This window comes from Betta splendens, chromosome 1 (genome assembly GCF_900634795.4).
Source record: "Betta splendens chromosome 1, fBetSpl5.4, whole genome shotgun sequence".
In the NCBI taxonomy this organism is placed as follows: Eukaryota; Metazoa; Chordata; class Actinopteri; order Anabantiformes; family Osphronemidae; genus Betta; species Betta splendens.
The window spans coordinates 9,501,685-9,518,047 of record NC_040881.3 but is presented as its reverse complement, the minus strand read 5'-3'; the positions used below and the strand labels follow the sequence as shown (position 1 = coordinate 9,518,047).

Genomic DNA, 16,363 nt, shown 5'->3' with positions numbered 1-16,363 from the left:
GGGCGTAGATGGAAGTACCAAAATAATGTCAATCAAATTACACCTAAACCGCACATCAGGAAGCTCACGAGAGTTGAAGAGTTGATCAGCTAATTAAGCAGATTTTTTAATTTCGTCCGTGCTACATTTTACTCTGCTAATCATAAGATCAGCCTAATCAGCCTCCCAGCTTCAAATAAACAGCAGGCACAACGAGATCCTCCACAACAAGTTACAGGATGACACGGCTGCCTGCACCTAAGACGATGACGTCACATCATATAATAAACACTGACAGAATTGTTTTATAATTCATACCTTTATTTTCATGTACTATTTCCTGCTGTATAGCATATTTAATGAAATTACAATCCACTGGAACACTGGAGTCCACTGGAACATTGTAGCCCAGTAATTTCATTAGTTTACAGTTTATGTTTGGACGTGACAAAAATCCCTGACTGATATATTTCTTATTGTGTTCCCTTTATGTGCTTTTGTAAAACTTTGGATGATTGCATTACTTTATTATCGTAAGTTCAAACAGTGAAAAGGCTTTTTAAACAATCACATCTTCAGACTTTTGTACTGGTGTTAACAGATAAGGACGATACAACAAAATAAAGAGAAATCTTATTTGACGATGTAATGAACATATCTCCTGATGTTTGACTCAGTAGTTTTCATAGACGGAGTCAAACTGGCCTTCCTCTTGTCTGCTCTGCTGATTCTGTGGACGAAGTAGAAGTTGGGTCATCAGGTACACATTTCATAATTTAAAAATTGACAGCGCAAGATCACACTGACTGTTTGGTGTGGTTCCCTTTTCTTGGGTTTAGCCCTCTGCTGGCCTGCGCTGTTGCTGGCAGCTGAGGGGCGCAGCTCATCATAAATGGACCTGGTCCGAGGCTCTAGACTCTGAAAAAACGTCTCGTTTCAGTTTCCAGTGAATACAGATGATTGTATGACTGTGTCTGACTCTGCACTGATGAGTGGAAACATCCTTACAGCATAGAAAGATGCAGAAGAGTCTGGAAGTGCAGCAGTGTTCTCAGTCATCCCTCTTCTTTTTTTCATAACTTCTTTGTTCTCTTTTTCATTTTTGTCAGTCTGTCTGCATTTAGTGATCTAAATTTTACGAAATGTCAAATTGTTAATATAATTTGACACTTATATACTATAACCAGCAACATGAGAAAGTTCATGTAATACTTTTTATCTTTTTGCACCTGCGGCATATACTACAAAAATACATTCAGCTATATTATGTCTTACGAAAGAAACTGAAAATAATTAAAATAAATTAATAAATTAATATTGGATTTATCCTTGAGAAATGACTTAATAATTAAATAAGAAAGATAAGATAAGAAGATAAGAAAACCTTTAATAGTCCCACAGTGGGGAAATTACTTCTCACAACAGCACTACAGATTAGAGAGAATAAGTATATATAATAGTTCTAATAAATTCAACTTCAACTGCACTTCAATAAAGAATTGCAAAGATAGTATTGAAATAAAAAAACACTAAATTGCAATATAGTGTTTCTCAACTTCTGACAGGTTATGAGAAAGTCACATCTTACCCAATGTCCTCTGAAGACGTACACAGACCCGACAACGCTGAAAAGCAGCAGCGCAGCCGTGACAGCGCCGACCACGGTGTATTCTGTGGAGTCCTGTACGTGGGGCATTTTAAAACCCTCGTCTGGAAAACACACCGTTCACTGTCAGTCTGTGCCAAGAACATGTTATAACTGGGCGGCAGAGTTAGACTGATTCCTCATCTGCCTCATCACAGGATATTTACGAATAGGCCACTATCATCCATTGATCCTCCAGCTTCCTGTTTTTTCCAGTGTGGGATCTGGATGCTCTTTTACGGAACAAATCAGACTCTTCTTTACATGTTTAAATGACTTTAAATGACTTAAAATGTAACTGTGAACATTGTTCACCGGTTTATTTAAGACTGTTTACTAAGAATGAATTGCACACAATCTTTAAAAAATGTGAGCCATACGTGTCTCCTCTTAACAGTAACCGTCACACTTCATGGCTGCTTCTCTGTCTTAATCATTGTCTTGTATCTTGTATCATTTTCTCAGTCTTTTTTTCCTCGCTCACCTCTCACGCGGACATACCAGTACACGGCAGCTGTGCGATATTTGCAGTAATATTCTCCCGAAACGCTCAGGTGCTGCAGCCTCGGCGCCAGGTCTTGGCTCAATGGTTTGCCAGCAGTTGAAGCGATGGAGCGGCTGATTATTAGTTTGTCAGTGGGATCGAAGCACTCCAGCATGTCTTCGCTTTGGTTCGCCGGTTTCGTCACACGACACTCAATAGTGAGGTCTTCACCCTTCAAGGCCACAAACACACGGGACTTCATGGACAACGCTGTTGGGAGAAAGCTATTTTAACGCATCAGTCTGTTATTCTCAAAGTAAACAGCAGAGCATGTGATCATTTACAGTTAATGTCACACTAACGCGTCAGCGAGCAGGAGTCTTACTTGCTGTGTCCGAGCTCACACACTGGAGGAAAAAGACAAATGTCCAAATAGTCGCGAAGAAAGGCCGACCAGGCGGTTGTGAATCCATGTTGCGGTTTGCTTTTGTCTGCTGGCTCTCTGTCTGTTCACTGCTCCTCAGTTTGGGTCATAACTTGACTAAAACGTTGAGTTTCCTGTTTCTGCTACTTCCCCAAAATGTAAGTTTTCTGTTTACCGGTAGATGGCCTCATACGGGGACAACATAGGGGTCAAACCCTAAGTGAATAGAACAGTCAATGCTCGACACGCAAGCGAAAACACTGATCAGTTCGAGCAGGTGAGGAGGTGATCCAGGTCCCTCACTTGCTCTTTTATTATGCTCCAAGCTGCAGAATTGAGTAACATCAGTGAGTCAGTGTGAAGTCAAGGGCAAAGTTGACTTTTCTTCACATTGAGATGATGCTGGAGAATAGAAGTGTGGGCTGCAAGACCGCACCTAGACGTGTGGTTCATAAACGACACAAGAAGGTGAGAGAGAGAGAGAGAGAGAGAAAGGGAGAGACGGCGTGAAGCTGCGTCACATCTGATGGCGTCCACGCGCCTGTTGTTAATGTAAACCAGCTGTGGCTCGACGTGACTCCTTCGCTGCACTGACTCATATGCATATTAATATCTGACCCTGTTGGTCTGTTTTTCCTTCTGCCTCTTCCCTTCAATTTTTTCCCCCTTTCTGGCCGTATCGGCGGCCAACTCTGACCTCACCTCAGCCACAGAATGGAAACAGACAGAGACAGAGGTGCAATAACATCTGGATGCCACTCAATGAAGAATAATCCACTTCCATTTATAATCCATCTCCTCCTCTACTCTCTTCCTGGGGAGAGTACAAATCACTCACATGACAAATCCCATAGAGTGGTTATAAATCAATCAATATGAATCAAACAAATAGGATCACACTATAATAATTAAACATAGGGGAGGATATTATTCTTAAAACACACTGGATTATCCGTGTATTCAGGTGCAATGCATTCCATCCTATTCTAATTTATTTTAATTACAAATGCTGCAAGCTTTACTCACACATTTAAGTTACAGCTGCTTTCAGATTGAAAACATATGCCGGTCGCTGGGATGCTTTGAAGCTGCGGACTGGGAGGCACCCCGTGATCCTCTCACTCATTGGCTGGAAGGCTGCATCATGCATTACATCACCTTCTGCGCAGGGACATTAAAACGCGTTAAAACCATTCGCCGTTCCCTCAACAACAAGTCCTGAGTCACGAAGGCGTCATATTCCTCCAGAAGGACAAGAAGAGGACGTTGGGCTTTGGCCTCAGTGTAATAAGATAAGGGAGGATCACAAGGTCCATCATGGACCAGTGAGAGCGCATGAGTGCTTAAAGTGAGTTCTTTTGGAATAAAACTTAAAATAAATTAAATTACTTTTAAGAAACCTCTGATTTAAACACAATAAAGAGAGTCTATAAGCATTTCACACTCATCAGCTGCCGTCACGAATTAAAGTTGATGGAGGGTGGGAGGTTGAACCTACTGCACATGTAACTCTAGGGAGGAGGCTTCCTGCCGACTTCAGACACGCTTCAGTTTTATATGTCACGTCATCCTGTTCTATGAGAACAAGTAGTGGCTGTAAAGTGCGTTGTAAAGTATAACTTGTACTTCTTTTGCAGTTGCAGTAGTTGAGGGAGATGAGCCGATGAGACCGGTCCATAACTCATGCTGTGATGCTCGCGCTGTGCGGTGCTACCTCAGGAACTGGAGAGCAGCCGCTGACACACAGGGGAGACGGGAGGAGGATGTTCCACTCTGCCACATCTGGCAGCAGCTGGGCGTCTGTGTGTGTGTGTGTGTGTGTGTGTGTGTGTGTGTGTGTGTGTGTGTGTGTGTGTGTGTGTGTGTGTGTGTGTGTGTGTGTGTGTGTGTGTTTGAGAGAGAGGGAGTGCGTTGGGAGCGTGAAGGTGCTGCAGCTGTGGACCTGCTGCATTTCCTTCATCATTGTGCGGCAGCTTCAAGTGGAGGAGCGTCAGAGGAAATAAGAGAGACGGGGACGGACGGGCGGAGCGGGCGAGCGGAGAGGCCAGAGGAGCAGCGGCGCCGGTGCTGGGATCACAGGTCTCGTCGTCACCTCACGCCGTGAGTATCGCCGCGTTTGCTCGTTTCCAGCCTCGTTTCCAGCATCATAAGGTTGATAGTGAAGATGCAGCGGCTCAAACGCAGACCGTCGCGGTGAAGGGGTGCTGGTTCGTGTCTCGACCGCTCAGTGATGTTGTTGATGCAGATGTTTGTCTGTGTTGACAGATGTTGTGGCAGATGTGAAACAGGCTGCGTTAAGTCATTGCCCATTTTTGCTTGGTTTTCTATCGTATCATATTCCCAGAAAACATTTGTAATACCTCAACAATGACTCATCAGCTCGTTATGGTCCAGTATGATCCACTAACTCTGCCACATGGATGCAGTCCTGCGCCCCCCCCCCGTGCTTTTGTCACCTCCTCTCCTTGTTTATCTGTTGAGACCTGAACCTGTGGGATTAGAACGGAAAAGTGGTTGTCAGGCCTCGTTTCTTCTTTCTTTTGCCTGATTGTAGACGACTGGGACGGTGTTCTCATCACACACAAACACACAGATTCACTTCTACTTAAAAAAAAGTCTAAATTATAGTCAGACTAGCCAGAAACTAATCACACTGTGGTTTAAGGCTAATAAATATTTTAACTTCAAAGTACTTTATGGTTAAACAGAGTGGTGGATGAAGGATTTTAACCCTTGTTAATTAAATTTAATTTACACTTATATTTTATGATAAATAAATTATTTATTAAATCTTATTTACATTACATTAACATGCAACTCATGAGCTTTTCTCTACATGAATACATCAAGTTCTGTAACTGCAGTTGGCAGATACATGAAGTATAGAAAAAACACATTATTTATATTGAAATGTGTAACATCACTTTCATCCACTGTGCATATAAAAAATGCAAATACCCACAAACTGTATGAGTCCAGCATGTGACTAAATAATGTGTGTGAACATCTGCAGCCGGCTGACTTTTAAACCCTAAAGGAAGCTGTAATTTTTCTGGTCTGGCCTCATGAAGTCTGCGCTTCATCGCATGTTTTATGTCCGTCTGTCGGTTGTGATTTAAAGCAGAACGCATGTCAAGAAAGTTCAACAGGTGGCAGACCCTCATTATTTCCCCCCATTTTCTTCTCTCTTTAATATGGAGGCGTCTGCATGTTGATCATGGCCCCTCGCTCTGTGCTGCTGATGTTGGCGGTGGTCACCACGGTAACCGGGGCCCGCACACACCGCGAGGACAACGAACTGGATTATGGGAACTGGAACTACAGAGAGGGAGGTAAATCACGGGACGCCTTTTGATCCTACAGCAGACACGAGGCCTGGAAATGACAAAATGCTAAGAATTATTCATGAGAGAGCTGCAGGAATTTAACGTAAATCACAAGCTTCTCTGCAGTGACGCTTTCATTTCAGCCGACAGCGTGAACGTGGCCTCGGTGCGAAGCGTGACCCGGGTTCTAGACGCCTGGGGAAAGCGCCTCTTCAGTGAGATCAAGACTCTGCTCCACTCGCAGCCCTGCACGCTGCTGCCCGACTACTCCAGGTAAACACTGAGCACCCAGCTGGACCGGTTTGTCATCATTCAGATCTGCCCTTTGGAGCTTCAGTAAGCAGCTGATACCTCCTGTAGCTGTAGACTGTAAAAACTACTAACTAACATTTTCTAATCAAATGGAAATGCAGCATAATAAAACACAGAGAATGAATGAGATAAAGCCATGAAACACAGAATAAACCACAGAGGCTGTGTCTGCATCTGTGTCTCATCACGTTTAACAAACTGATACTGATGTTCTCAAGTCCAAGGCAGGAAGTTGCAGATATTTGTAAAACTCGAACTATTTACTTTTGGGCTTTTAGGCTTTTAAGCCAACAACAAACAAGATGAGCTCTGAAGGAAATTCATACGTGTAGGTCGACATCTGTGATGCTTTGGTCGTGATCAAAAGAGACGAACTCAGCTGAGCATCACTAGTGCATACAATGATTATACCACACCAGAAAAAGCTGTGTGTGTGTGTGTGTGTGTGTGTGTGTGTGTGTGTGTGTGTGTGTGTGTGTGTGTGTGTGTGTGTCTGTGTGTGTGTGTTGGGGGGGGAGTAGTGCCTTTGACGCCACCTGCTGGAGGGTCACATTAAGAGGAGGAAGGAATCCTTTACGGGTGACTTCAGATGCTGTTGCTTCCAGCGGTCTGTGCCTGTCATTTAGTGCAGCTCTGACGCTGTTTAGCACATGAAAGCTCTGCCCACGCTGCCCAGTGCTGAGACGAGCCTGCAGGCGCATGTAGGAGGACCCTCCACTGAGGGTTTACTCTCACCATAACACTCACTTAACCTTCTGCTGCTGCTTACTTTGTGATCCAGCTGCTCATTTTCTCACTGTGTGACCAGGTTAGTCATTCCCACAACAAACCATCAACATCACGGTTATTTGTAATGTTGTTTTCACAGGTCAAGTTGAGCTTATAAGATAAAATAAGTGAAATTCAAAGATTTGTGTACAATAGCTTTGATAAAGTCAAATGATGCTGATGAGGGAAAAAATAAATATAAACGATATCACATACATACTGTAATCGACCAGTTCAGCTGAGCCTCTTCTGTTCGTCCTGCAGGGTGCGCCCTCTGTCCGAGTCCGTGAACGACCTGTTCAGAGAAGTCTCCCTCCTGCACGGACGAATCACTGAGCTCTCTCATCGCCTAGCAACGCTGGAGCCGTCTCTCCGTCGCCACGGCTACGGGGAGAAGGAGGATGGGAAGGAGGAGGCGCGGCGCGCCCCTGCGCCTCAGCGTCTGAGAGGTGGGGCGGCGAGCCTGACACGCTACGCCCCCAGGAGCGCGGCGAGGGAGAGCTCGCCCGGGGGCGGCCAAGGGGTGAGGAGGAGACGGGTGAGGGTCCTGAAGAAGCCGGCTGAGGAGGATGGATAGAAGGAGAGACAGCGTGGAGGAGGGGGAAATCGAGCCCAAAGTTTGCTCTGCAAATATTATAAACAATAGTCAATTATCTATATTGTGCTAAAGGGCCAAAGAAAGACAGATACATGATATTTTTAATAAACTGTTTATAATCTTTATTGTCTGGCTCACACACACACACACAAGTTTGAGAAGCAGTGACGTAACACAGCCCCTTAATCTAACCCAAGCACTCGACTGAATGCTCAACCCTGATCCCAAGTCTTAATCCCCGGAATGCTTGAAGTAGTGAGTTTGCTCATCGCACATCATGTGTCACATGTATAATGTCTGCTGTGAGAGCAGAGGATCATGGGTGTGTGACTGGTTAAGTGCCTAACGCAGAAATGCAACGCTACACACGTCTCCCCAGCGTTTGCCACCAATCAAACTGCACAGTGACTAATTAATCTAATAAAACCAACGATTATGTCATCGCAGTTAATCAGACTCAAGTCTTTTTTTTTTTTGGTTGGAATTCTTTAGGATATAATAAATGACTACAGGAAACGACAGAGCTGTACTAGAAAAGCCGTCTGGAGTTTATAGACTTCAGTCAAATGAAGACTACAACCTCTGAGTTCAGCAGCAGGACCGCTTTTTATCTACCTGCATGTGGCGACCTTCCCTCCCTCCACCTGTGCAGCGTCCTGGGTGTTAAACAGGAGGTTGACCTGTTGTTGCCACTGGGTGTCAGTGCTCACCTGCAGCTGTAATCAGCTGTGACATCACAGCGATTTAGGGAGGTCTGATCTGTTGTTTGCTGCGATCATCTACCAACATAATCATACCGTGTGCGTGTGTTGTGTGTGTGTGTGTGTGTGTGTGTGTGTGTGTGTGGGCACAGGCACCGAACTTTATGCCTTCATTAAAACTTTGCCAAGTGTTTCTACAGCAACCGGTTCCTTCCACGACTCCACTCCACGCGCTGACGCGTGGCACGTTCCCGTCTCCGTCCTCTCATGTTCCACCTGCACCTGCACACTTCCTCCTCTGCGTCCCCGTGACCGCCCTGCACGACATTCCCCCGACCCATTCGTTCCCATACGTTAATATCAGCCTCCCATCCTCCTCCTCCTACACCCCCCCCCCCCCCACTCCACCGATACGTGTGGGCGTCAAGCTCAGGCTGTACTTTCCATTTCGGTGTTGCATTGTCGATGCATTGTTGCATCCGATCCCGCTAAGATGCCGTGGGAATACTGTATAAATCTCGCTCTGTCTCTCGCTCTACACCCCCCCTCCGCCCTCCCTCTCCCTCCCCATCCCTGGAAAAAGAGCCAGTTGCTAGGTAACAGTTAATTGTCAAGAAGTAGTTACATGTGTTGCAATGCATCCTGAGGTTGTTGGAGGGAGGGAACAAGCGGAACAGACGGGAACAGAGTAAAGAAAATAGTAAAGCTCAAAGCGATTGAAAGATTATTTGCGGCACCTCATGCTGGTTCACGGCTGCAGATGTTAAAATTCTAGCACCAAATCTATACACAACACATTTTCAAACCCGCTGGTTTCTTTAAATAACTCCTGTTGCTGGACAGGGCTTTCAGAGCAGAGAGAGAGAATCTGAGGAGTGAGGGGGAGTGAGGTTTTGAAGGGGCTTTGATCTCTGCTGCTCGGTTCAGTTTGCATGACTTCTCCTTTCCCTCAGCAAGTCTCTCTCGTGCCTCACTCCTCTTCATTTTCGCCCTTTGGTCTACAGACACACTCATTTAACAGGCGCTGAGAGTCCTGTTTATGGGGAGACAGGGAGGAACAAAAACGTGATGCGGCGAAAGAGCAGGCGACGGCGTCAGCCATTATCTCCAACACAGCGATGTGCCATCAGAAATAATAATCTCATCCGTCACAACGTGAACCTGGTGCATCTCAATACCAGACGTAATCAGGGCAAAGCTGAAAGGAGACCTGTTGCTGACGGCGGCACGCGGACACGGCGGATGCTAAAAGTAAAACACGAGCAAGGTTTAAATTTCTCATTTTTTATTAATACTCAACACTTTTATTCCAAAGAGACAGAAGAATAATATTTCTCAGCACTTATTTTCACATTGACCGTGTTTAATCTTATTTTCAATTATACTAAATATTCAACCAATTTTGAAATACTCTCTTCACACAAGAAATTTCTCTCCATACAAAAAATGCAATGGGGAACTAGAGTTTTGTCATATGTACAATTTTCACAATCTGTACAGTTCAGGGGTGGAGTCGTTTAATCTTCTGTGGCAAAACACAAAAACAGAAGATGCCGTCTATTGTGCTTTCTATTTAGCAAACCGTGATTTCCGTGGAGAAAAAAGCTGTCTTAGCTGCTCTTTGACCAACTGAGACAAAAATAAAAACACATCAATGAACCTTGACTTCTCTATAATAATAAATGATTGCACGTATCCTGGCCTGAAGTCGTTACAAAAGCAATTTGCAAGGGGACCTGCGAATCAAAGATTTATCCCAAATAGATTTATTCTGCGCCATTTTGTACAGTTTTTATCAAAAGTCCATGAGTGTGAGGTAAAGTATTTACATACAGTTTTTATAATACATGTAGAATAAACAGCTCACACACGCACGCACACACACACACTGTCTCTCTTCCATATGGGCACACACAGAGGTAATCAAGCTTATGTATTCAGGCACATACAATAAGCCAAAATATGAAATGTACTGAAATATTTCCAAAAGAGAAATAACGAAGTAGTTGAAATGGAAAAAAAGTAAAAAATTCCCATCAGTTCAGCCTTATTCAATTGAGTTCAACATAATTTCGACTGTTAGGTTGGTGTTCATCTCTTGCACAAACGAGCACAAACACGCACACACACACACGCACGCACACCTATGGTACCACACGGATCATCAGTACCAGTGAAGCTGATAAAAATCTAAACATCGTCCAATAACACCCACGTGTGGGCTAAAAGTTAAAGTTTTAAAACAGAAAGAAAGAAAAGAGTTTACATGCAAGTCTGTAGAAACACTAGAGACCACCTGGTATCATACATACTGACTTGTCAACCAAGAGAAGAAAAGTCTTCTGAGGTTTTGACTGGGATGTACAAGAAAATCTCTAACAGATCCACTCAGTCACATTGTGCTTGGTTATTAAATTTGGTTCTGTAAGATCGTTGGATGTCAAGTCGAAAACACTTTGATGGCGGAGAGGGTTGTAAATAATCAAAGCCTTACTTCCTTTTGGTCTATATAATGTGTGAGTGAACGGATATGACTTGGTGGATTTGGAGGCTGCTTTTAATCGAATTAACCACTGGAGTCCATTAGCCAAAGCCGCGCTTCCACTAAATGCACCAGCTGCTTTTAAGACGCCTTTCACTTTCGCCCGCCCTCATCTCTTTCTCCCGACGCAGTCCCCACATCGACAGGAACCCGAGCACAAACACTCCCCTTCAACACAATCTCAGGCTGGTCGTGGTCCAGTGGAGGGTCGCTCGCGAATGAGCGCCGAAGGTGTGTGTGCGGTGGAAACGCAGCAGCGTTGAGTGAGAGGAACAATGACCGAGCGCACACAGTGGACCTTTATGTCCCGGAACATTTGAAGGAGCAGTTCAACGCTGGAGTAAATGTGGGCATTATCGTCGTGTGAAATGAAAAGGCCGACTCTGCACCACGTCTGTGTCTGCACCGTAGATATAAAGCTGAAGCAAACAGTCGGAGGTAATATCTGCCATCACCTGGAAGGATCTAAACAGGGCAAAATAGGGGCGAAATGTGACTTGTGGTTTTGATCACTTTTTTCTGTAAATCTGTTACATGGATCACATGAGCTCATTTTAATATTGTATATAGTACGTACTGTGACATGGCAATCAGCAGGCGAGGTGCTGCTGGAGAGATTTTAGCAAAGCTAACTCTCGGGAAGTGAGTCAATAACATCATTTCCCAAAATGTCAAAGTCTGACTTCAAGCAGGCAGAGACACTGTGATTAGAGCCACAAGATGAAGCCGTGACCCGTTTTTACGCCCCTGCTGCGGAACACAAATGTGGAACGTCTCGACTTCTCGGGTTGTGACCGTGGAATACAGCAGGCAGAGCTTATGGCCGTAATCGCGGAATAATTAACGTAGCGGCCGGCGCGTCCCGGCAACGGAGGTCTCACTGAGAGTCCATTATGTCTCTGTCCTCACTGGCAAAACTGTCACGGCCAATTGAGTCAGAGCCCGTGGAACGCCACGAGAGCAGGACGCAGGCATTAAAGGGCATTACGTGTAGTTAATGGATCCTTGGGTGTCTGTAATGACGGGAGGAAGGAGCACTAACACTTTTTACTAAATCATTTGGAAGAAACTGCCCAGGTTAAATGTGGAGTGTACAAATAGCACGAGCAAGTCTTTATAAAGGATTCCTTCGCCTTCAGCTCGGCTCTGTCACATCCAACGTTTGGGAAGGAATGTTTATTCATCTTGGCACTGTGGTTTTAACCCTTGTGAGCCAGCCATCGGTCTCTGTTAACAATGGGTCGTCCATGTGGAAATGTGAACCTGACATCTCATCATGCAAATTAATTTGAGGAATAAAGCACGTTTTACGTTTTAGGCTCATTTCCACGCAAATCAATTCACTAGTAGTTTGCAGGTGGATCTGTCTATTAACAGAAGCTCTTGAGTGTATAAAATCAGTGTTAATCCTTTAAGGCACATCCAGCTCAATGCGTGAGACCCCATTTGGTACTGCCAAGCAGAAAAACGAGAAGATATGGCAAATCAGTATGATGATGTCGCTTCCGCAGCAGGAAAAAGAAAACCTCCTTTGCAAGTGTTTTGAGTACGAAGGATGTACTCAGCAAGTCATGCCGTTCACGTACACTGCACAGCACTCAAACGTGAAGAAGTCCAAAAAAATAAAATCAAATAAAAAAATCAAACATGAAGAGGTAAAAGCAAAGAAGAGTCCAAGTTACAGGAACCCAAAAACAACCTGTACTGATCAGTCTCCTGTAAAGTGGTTAGGATAGAAAGAATAAACATCATACAAATATGTAACATTAACTATTCAAATAAATAAAATATAAAACAATCCAAACCAATCATTAAACACTGGAATAATATTCAATACTATTATTAACATTATCAATACAATTATTGTTAGATTACCCTGTGACTTCAACAGAAGTGTTGATTTCTCATTCATGATTGTATTTCCGTTGCTAAAGTAAATATTTGTTTTGGCGTCAAGGAACTGCAGGAGGGAGGGAGAGACAATGAGCGTGTGGCGAGAGCAGAGGCCAGAGATGGCGCTTCCCCCCCCCTCCACCCGTCCTCCCTTCCTTCCCTATCCTCCACTGAGCGGCGGAGCAGCACCAGAATCCCCTCTCCTCGTTAAGAACCCGCCTCCCGTCGGCCCCTGCGCATTGTCCTTCTCTTCCCATTCAGTGGAGGGAGAGCAACACACTTGTCTTCGCACAGAGGGGTGGTCAGCCGTTTTCTCCCCCGTCACCCTCCTCTCTTCACCCGCTTCGGTCTTCTCTCTCTCTCTCTCTTCGCCCTCAGACGTCTGACTCAATGCTGGAGAGCTTTTCATAGACGTGTCCATTGCTGGCACCATTGAAGGGTCTCTGTCCCTGCCCCAGCCCTAACGTGTCCCTGCCCCCAGGCATGAGCTTGTTAGAGCCGTGGGCGTTGCCCATGGGCACCCCCACCCCGCCCAGGCACAGCTCTTTGGGGAACCTGGGGGACACATTGGACATCACCCCGGCGGTGGCGGACGCGGGCAAATAGGACGCTGCTCCCATGGAGCCGTGGAAGTCCCCTCCTCCTCGGCTGTTGTTGAGAAGTTGCTGCTGCTGCTGTTGTTGCTGCGTCTGTGGCTTTTTGATGTAGTACGGTTTGGCACCGTGTAAAAGACACTGGTCGTCGCCGAAGGTTGGGATGAAGGGATTCTGGTTCACCTTATCTGGGTAGAGAGATTTAGACAAGGAGTAAGTCCCGGCCCCTCTGCTACCACCACCACCACCACAGCCCCCACCTCCCATCATAGCCCTATCTCTGTCCCTCAGGTCTCTCTCCCCCACCGACCGGCGATGCAACCCACCTTCGCCTCCGCGGAACAAACTGAAGGAGGAGCCTCCTTTGGCCCTATCCCCACCTATTCCTCCAAACATGGGGGACTCCCTCTCACTGGAGTACCTCTCAAACATGTGAGCGTAAGGGCTGGGGCCCTCCATATAGCGGTCTTTGTCCTTCAAGCTCACGCTTCGCGGCTGGGGTATCTGACCGCCCATGCCGCCACCCACCCCCCCCATGCGTCCTGCCCCCTCCCTCTGCAGGTCCACAAACGTGTCATATGAGTGCTGCCTCCGTAGCACCCTCCCACCTGGTCCTAGCTTCCTGCGCTGTGCCTGAGTTTGCGTTTGACTGGGTCCCGCGCTACTCTTCCCTGCGGTGAACACCATGTTATTATCCTCGCTGATGTTGTAAAGGTTGCTTGGCTGGATCTTGCAGGAGTCGCAGCGCTTGCAGGTAGCAGAGCTGGGGCGACTGCTGGTCCCCCCAGCTGTGCTAGCTGGGCACGTGCCGCCGCCTCCTACGCCTCCGCCGTGGTGGCACACGCTGTGGCAGTTACGACACTCCCAGTCACCCCCAGCTATGCCCCCGCCTCCGATCCCAGAGACCCCCTTCTCCCAGCAGGTGTGGACCTGTTGCCCTGCCGACACTGAGCCCAGCCCACCTTTACACTCGGGCTTCTTGCCTTTACCTTTGAGGAAGTCTTCCACGGGGACTAAGCTTTTACAGATACCACCACCACTACCACCGCCCACACCGCTTCCTCCACTTCCACCCTCTTGCTCCCACTTGGCCTTGCCCTCCTTGGAGCGGAACTGGTCCGCGTAAAAGTCCCTCAGGTTGTCCTTGTCATTGAGGTATAAGTAAGATGAAGAATTACCCCCTCCTCCTCCCCGCTTCCGCTCCAGGGGAGGTGAGACCGTGCGGTGTGCCAGGGGCCCGTGGGGGAAGTGGTGGTGGACGGTGTGGTGGTGTGGTCTCCTCCTGAAGCCGCTCAGCTCTATTTCGTCCTGCTCCCGTCGGCACTTGGCCGAGGCTGGCCTCTTTTTCAGGCTGTCCCTGTACTGCTTACGCCGCTTGTTGTTGCCTTCCAGGTTGCCGTAGGTGACAGTGTGCGTGGAGATGTCAGAGACGTCGGAGCGAATGTTCCCATCGTCACCCCCTGAGCCTCCCCCACCCCCACCACAGTACCGGTCGTGACCCCCGATGATCCCCGTGCTGGATGCACCTCCTTTGAAGGAAAACCTGCCGTATACATTGCTTCCCTTGAACCCACCCTGGTTGGAATCCGCAGGGGTGTGGCCGGCAATCAGGTCAAATTTACTGGTGTTCCTATGAGTCATGGAGGGGCGGGGCTGGGTGGTGAAGATGGGCGCTACCCCTCCCCCCAAACTGTCACAATCGAACATGCCCCCCTCCAACGAGCTAGCACTGCCTAAGCTACGTGGCCTATTAGGCGGGGGGCCAGACATACCCAGAGCCGGGTGGTGGTGTCGGTAATGGTCCTGGTACAGGTTGCTGTCCTTCAGGGGCAAGTTGCCAAAAGTCCTCTCCACCTCGCTGATGTAGTCACTGAACATGTTGTCCTCTGGCATATAAGGTGGTGCTGACTTGCAGTCTACGGGGTGACCCACCAGGCTGCGTCGGTGCTCCTGGATATCATAGATAGCCGACTCGCGACTACTGTGGCTGTACTCCAGGGCGGCGTGCGGGGAGCCGTTGATGCCCGGGACGGCCGTCATGTCCTTGGCAGTGCGAAGCAACCGCAGGATGTTGGAGTGGGTGTTGTTCATGTTCTTCTTCATGGTCGCCGATGGTGAATCTATGGTTGACTTGTTTTCCTCAATTTGAACCCCATGGATGCAGCTGTAGATACCCTGGAGTGTGGTAATCAAAAGAAAGGGAAGGCAGAAAGAGAAAGAACGAGTGAGTCAGGCCAGTGGAGGAAGGGAGAAGAGAGAGAGCGGCATGAGTGGGTATGACGTCCAGGTGAAGAAAACAACAGTTAAATGTGGAGCAGTGGGGGTTTAGATCCAGAGAGGACTTCATGTTGAAGAGATGGAGCCAAACAGCACACAGTTAACAGACAGAAAGAGAGAGGTGAACCAAGCCAGACAGAGAAAGAGACTAGAATAGAAAGAACTAAGGAGGGAACGATTATAGCTTTGATTGACAGCTGCAGCAAGCTCAGTTCAATTAACAGTCAATATGTTTCAGGTGACACAGCTTGTTTACCCTCTCATAGAAAAACTGTCAATTCAGCAGTTTATAAAAATGATTTTACATTTATATTGATACCAAATGGAAACAATCCATTTGAATGTCACCATCTACCAAAATGTGTGTTTGAATTGTTTGACTAGTCAGAACATATTGTTTTAAGTCGGGGTGGGTCAATTAGAGGCCCAGGGAATCTGTGGTCGAGGCGACAGCCAGAACCGAGAGTTCGCGGACGCGCTACGCACTAGCCAGAGCAAGAGCCAACGTTCCTCAAAGGCGTCATCTTGTCAGAAACAGTTTTTGTTGTGCCTCTTAGTCAGTTTCCCCGTCACCGAGCAACATCTAATAAACTAAGTGGTCAACTCTTCATTCTCCTTGTGTGTCCGGCGGATTGTCTCTCTTTATCTCTACGTCTATGTGAAAGATAAAAGAGCCGAGGTCACAGCCACTCTTGCTGTGCAACCGGTTCTATTCTTTGGCGTGACTCCTTCCAGGTGACCTCTCTTTCTTCTCCTGTCTCTGTATTTCTCTGGCCCTACACTTTCTATACACTGTATAGGAACTGCAATCCTCCTGAAGG

At 46.8% G+C, this 16,363-nt stretch overlaps 3 protein-coding genes across 15 annotated transcripts in view; 1 reads left to right on the top strand and 2 right to left on the bottom strand.

Annotated features, from left to right (window-relative positions):
- Positions 1 to 279: 279 nt before the first annotated feature.
- Positions 280 to 2,684, bottom strand: si:ch211-243a20.4 (uncharacterized). 2 transcript variants are annotated; one of them, XM_029163826.3, is made up of 6 exons: positions 2,494 to 2,684; positions 2,109 to 2,392; positions 1,568 to 1,689; positions 988 to 1,107; positions 787 to 897; positions 280 to 709 (listed from the first exon to the last, which is right to left on the bottom strand). In XM_029163826.3, the coding sequence occupies exons 2-6, from the start codon at positions 2,368 to 2,370 to the stop codon at positions 653 to 655; spliced, it is 672 nt and encodes a 223-aa protein (XP_029019659.1). In that variant the 5' UTR covers positions 2,371 to 2,392; positions 2,494 to 2,684; the 3' UTR covers positions 280 to 652. The 2 variants fall into 2 exon arrangements, with proteins under 2 accessions (XP_029019659.1, XP_029019653.1); XM_029163820.3 differs by having other exon boundaries at positions 2,109 to 2,378; positions 2,494 to 2,676.
- A 1,442-nt stretch (positions 2,685 to 4,126) lies between these two features.
- Positions 4,127 to 7,659, top strand: si:ch211-243a20.3 (uncharacterized protein LOC100151507 homolog). The gene is made up of 4 exons (XM_041072531.2): positions 4,127 to 4,632; positions 5,733 to 5,864; positions 6,002 to 6,131; positions 7,203 to 7,659. Exons 2-4 carry the CDS (start codon positions 5,741 to 5,743, stop codon positions 7,513 to 7,515), a joined length of 567 nt encoding a protein of 188 aa, XP_040928465.1. The 5' UTR covers positions 4,127 to 4,632; positions 5,733 to 5,740; the 3' UTR covers positions 7,516 to 7,659.
- Positions 7,660 to 9,505: 1,846 nt separating this feature from the next.
- The window catches only part of grin2bb (glutamate receptor, ionotropic, N-methyl D-aspartate 2B, genome duplicate b), a 66,462-nt gene continuing 59,604 nt past the window's right edge, over positions 9,506 to 16,363 (bottom strand). For 10 of the 12 annotated variants that reach the window (XM_041072513.2, XM_029147362.3, XM_055508505.1 and 7 more), the window contains one exon: positions 9,506 to 15,440. In XM_041072513.2, the coding sequence (XP_040928447.1) occupies positions 13,047 to 15,440 (2,394 nt within the window). In that variant the 3' untranslated portion in view covers positions 9,506 to 13,046. The remainder of the gene's footprint in view (positions 15,441 to 16,363) is intronic. The other 2 variants (XM_055508528.1, XM_055508532.1) reach the window with 2 other exon arrangements.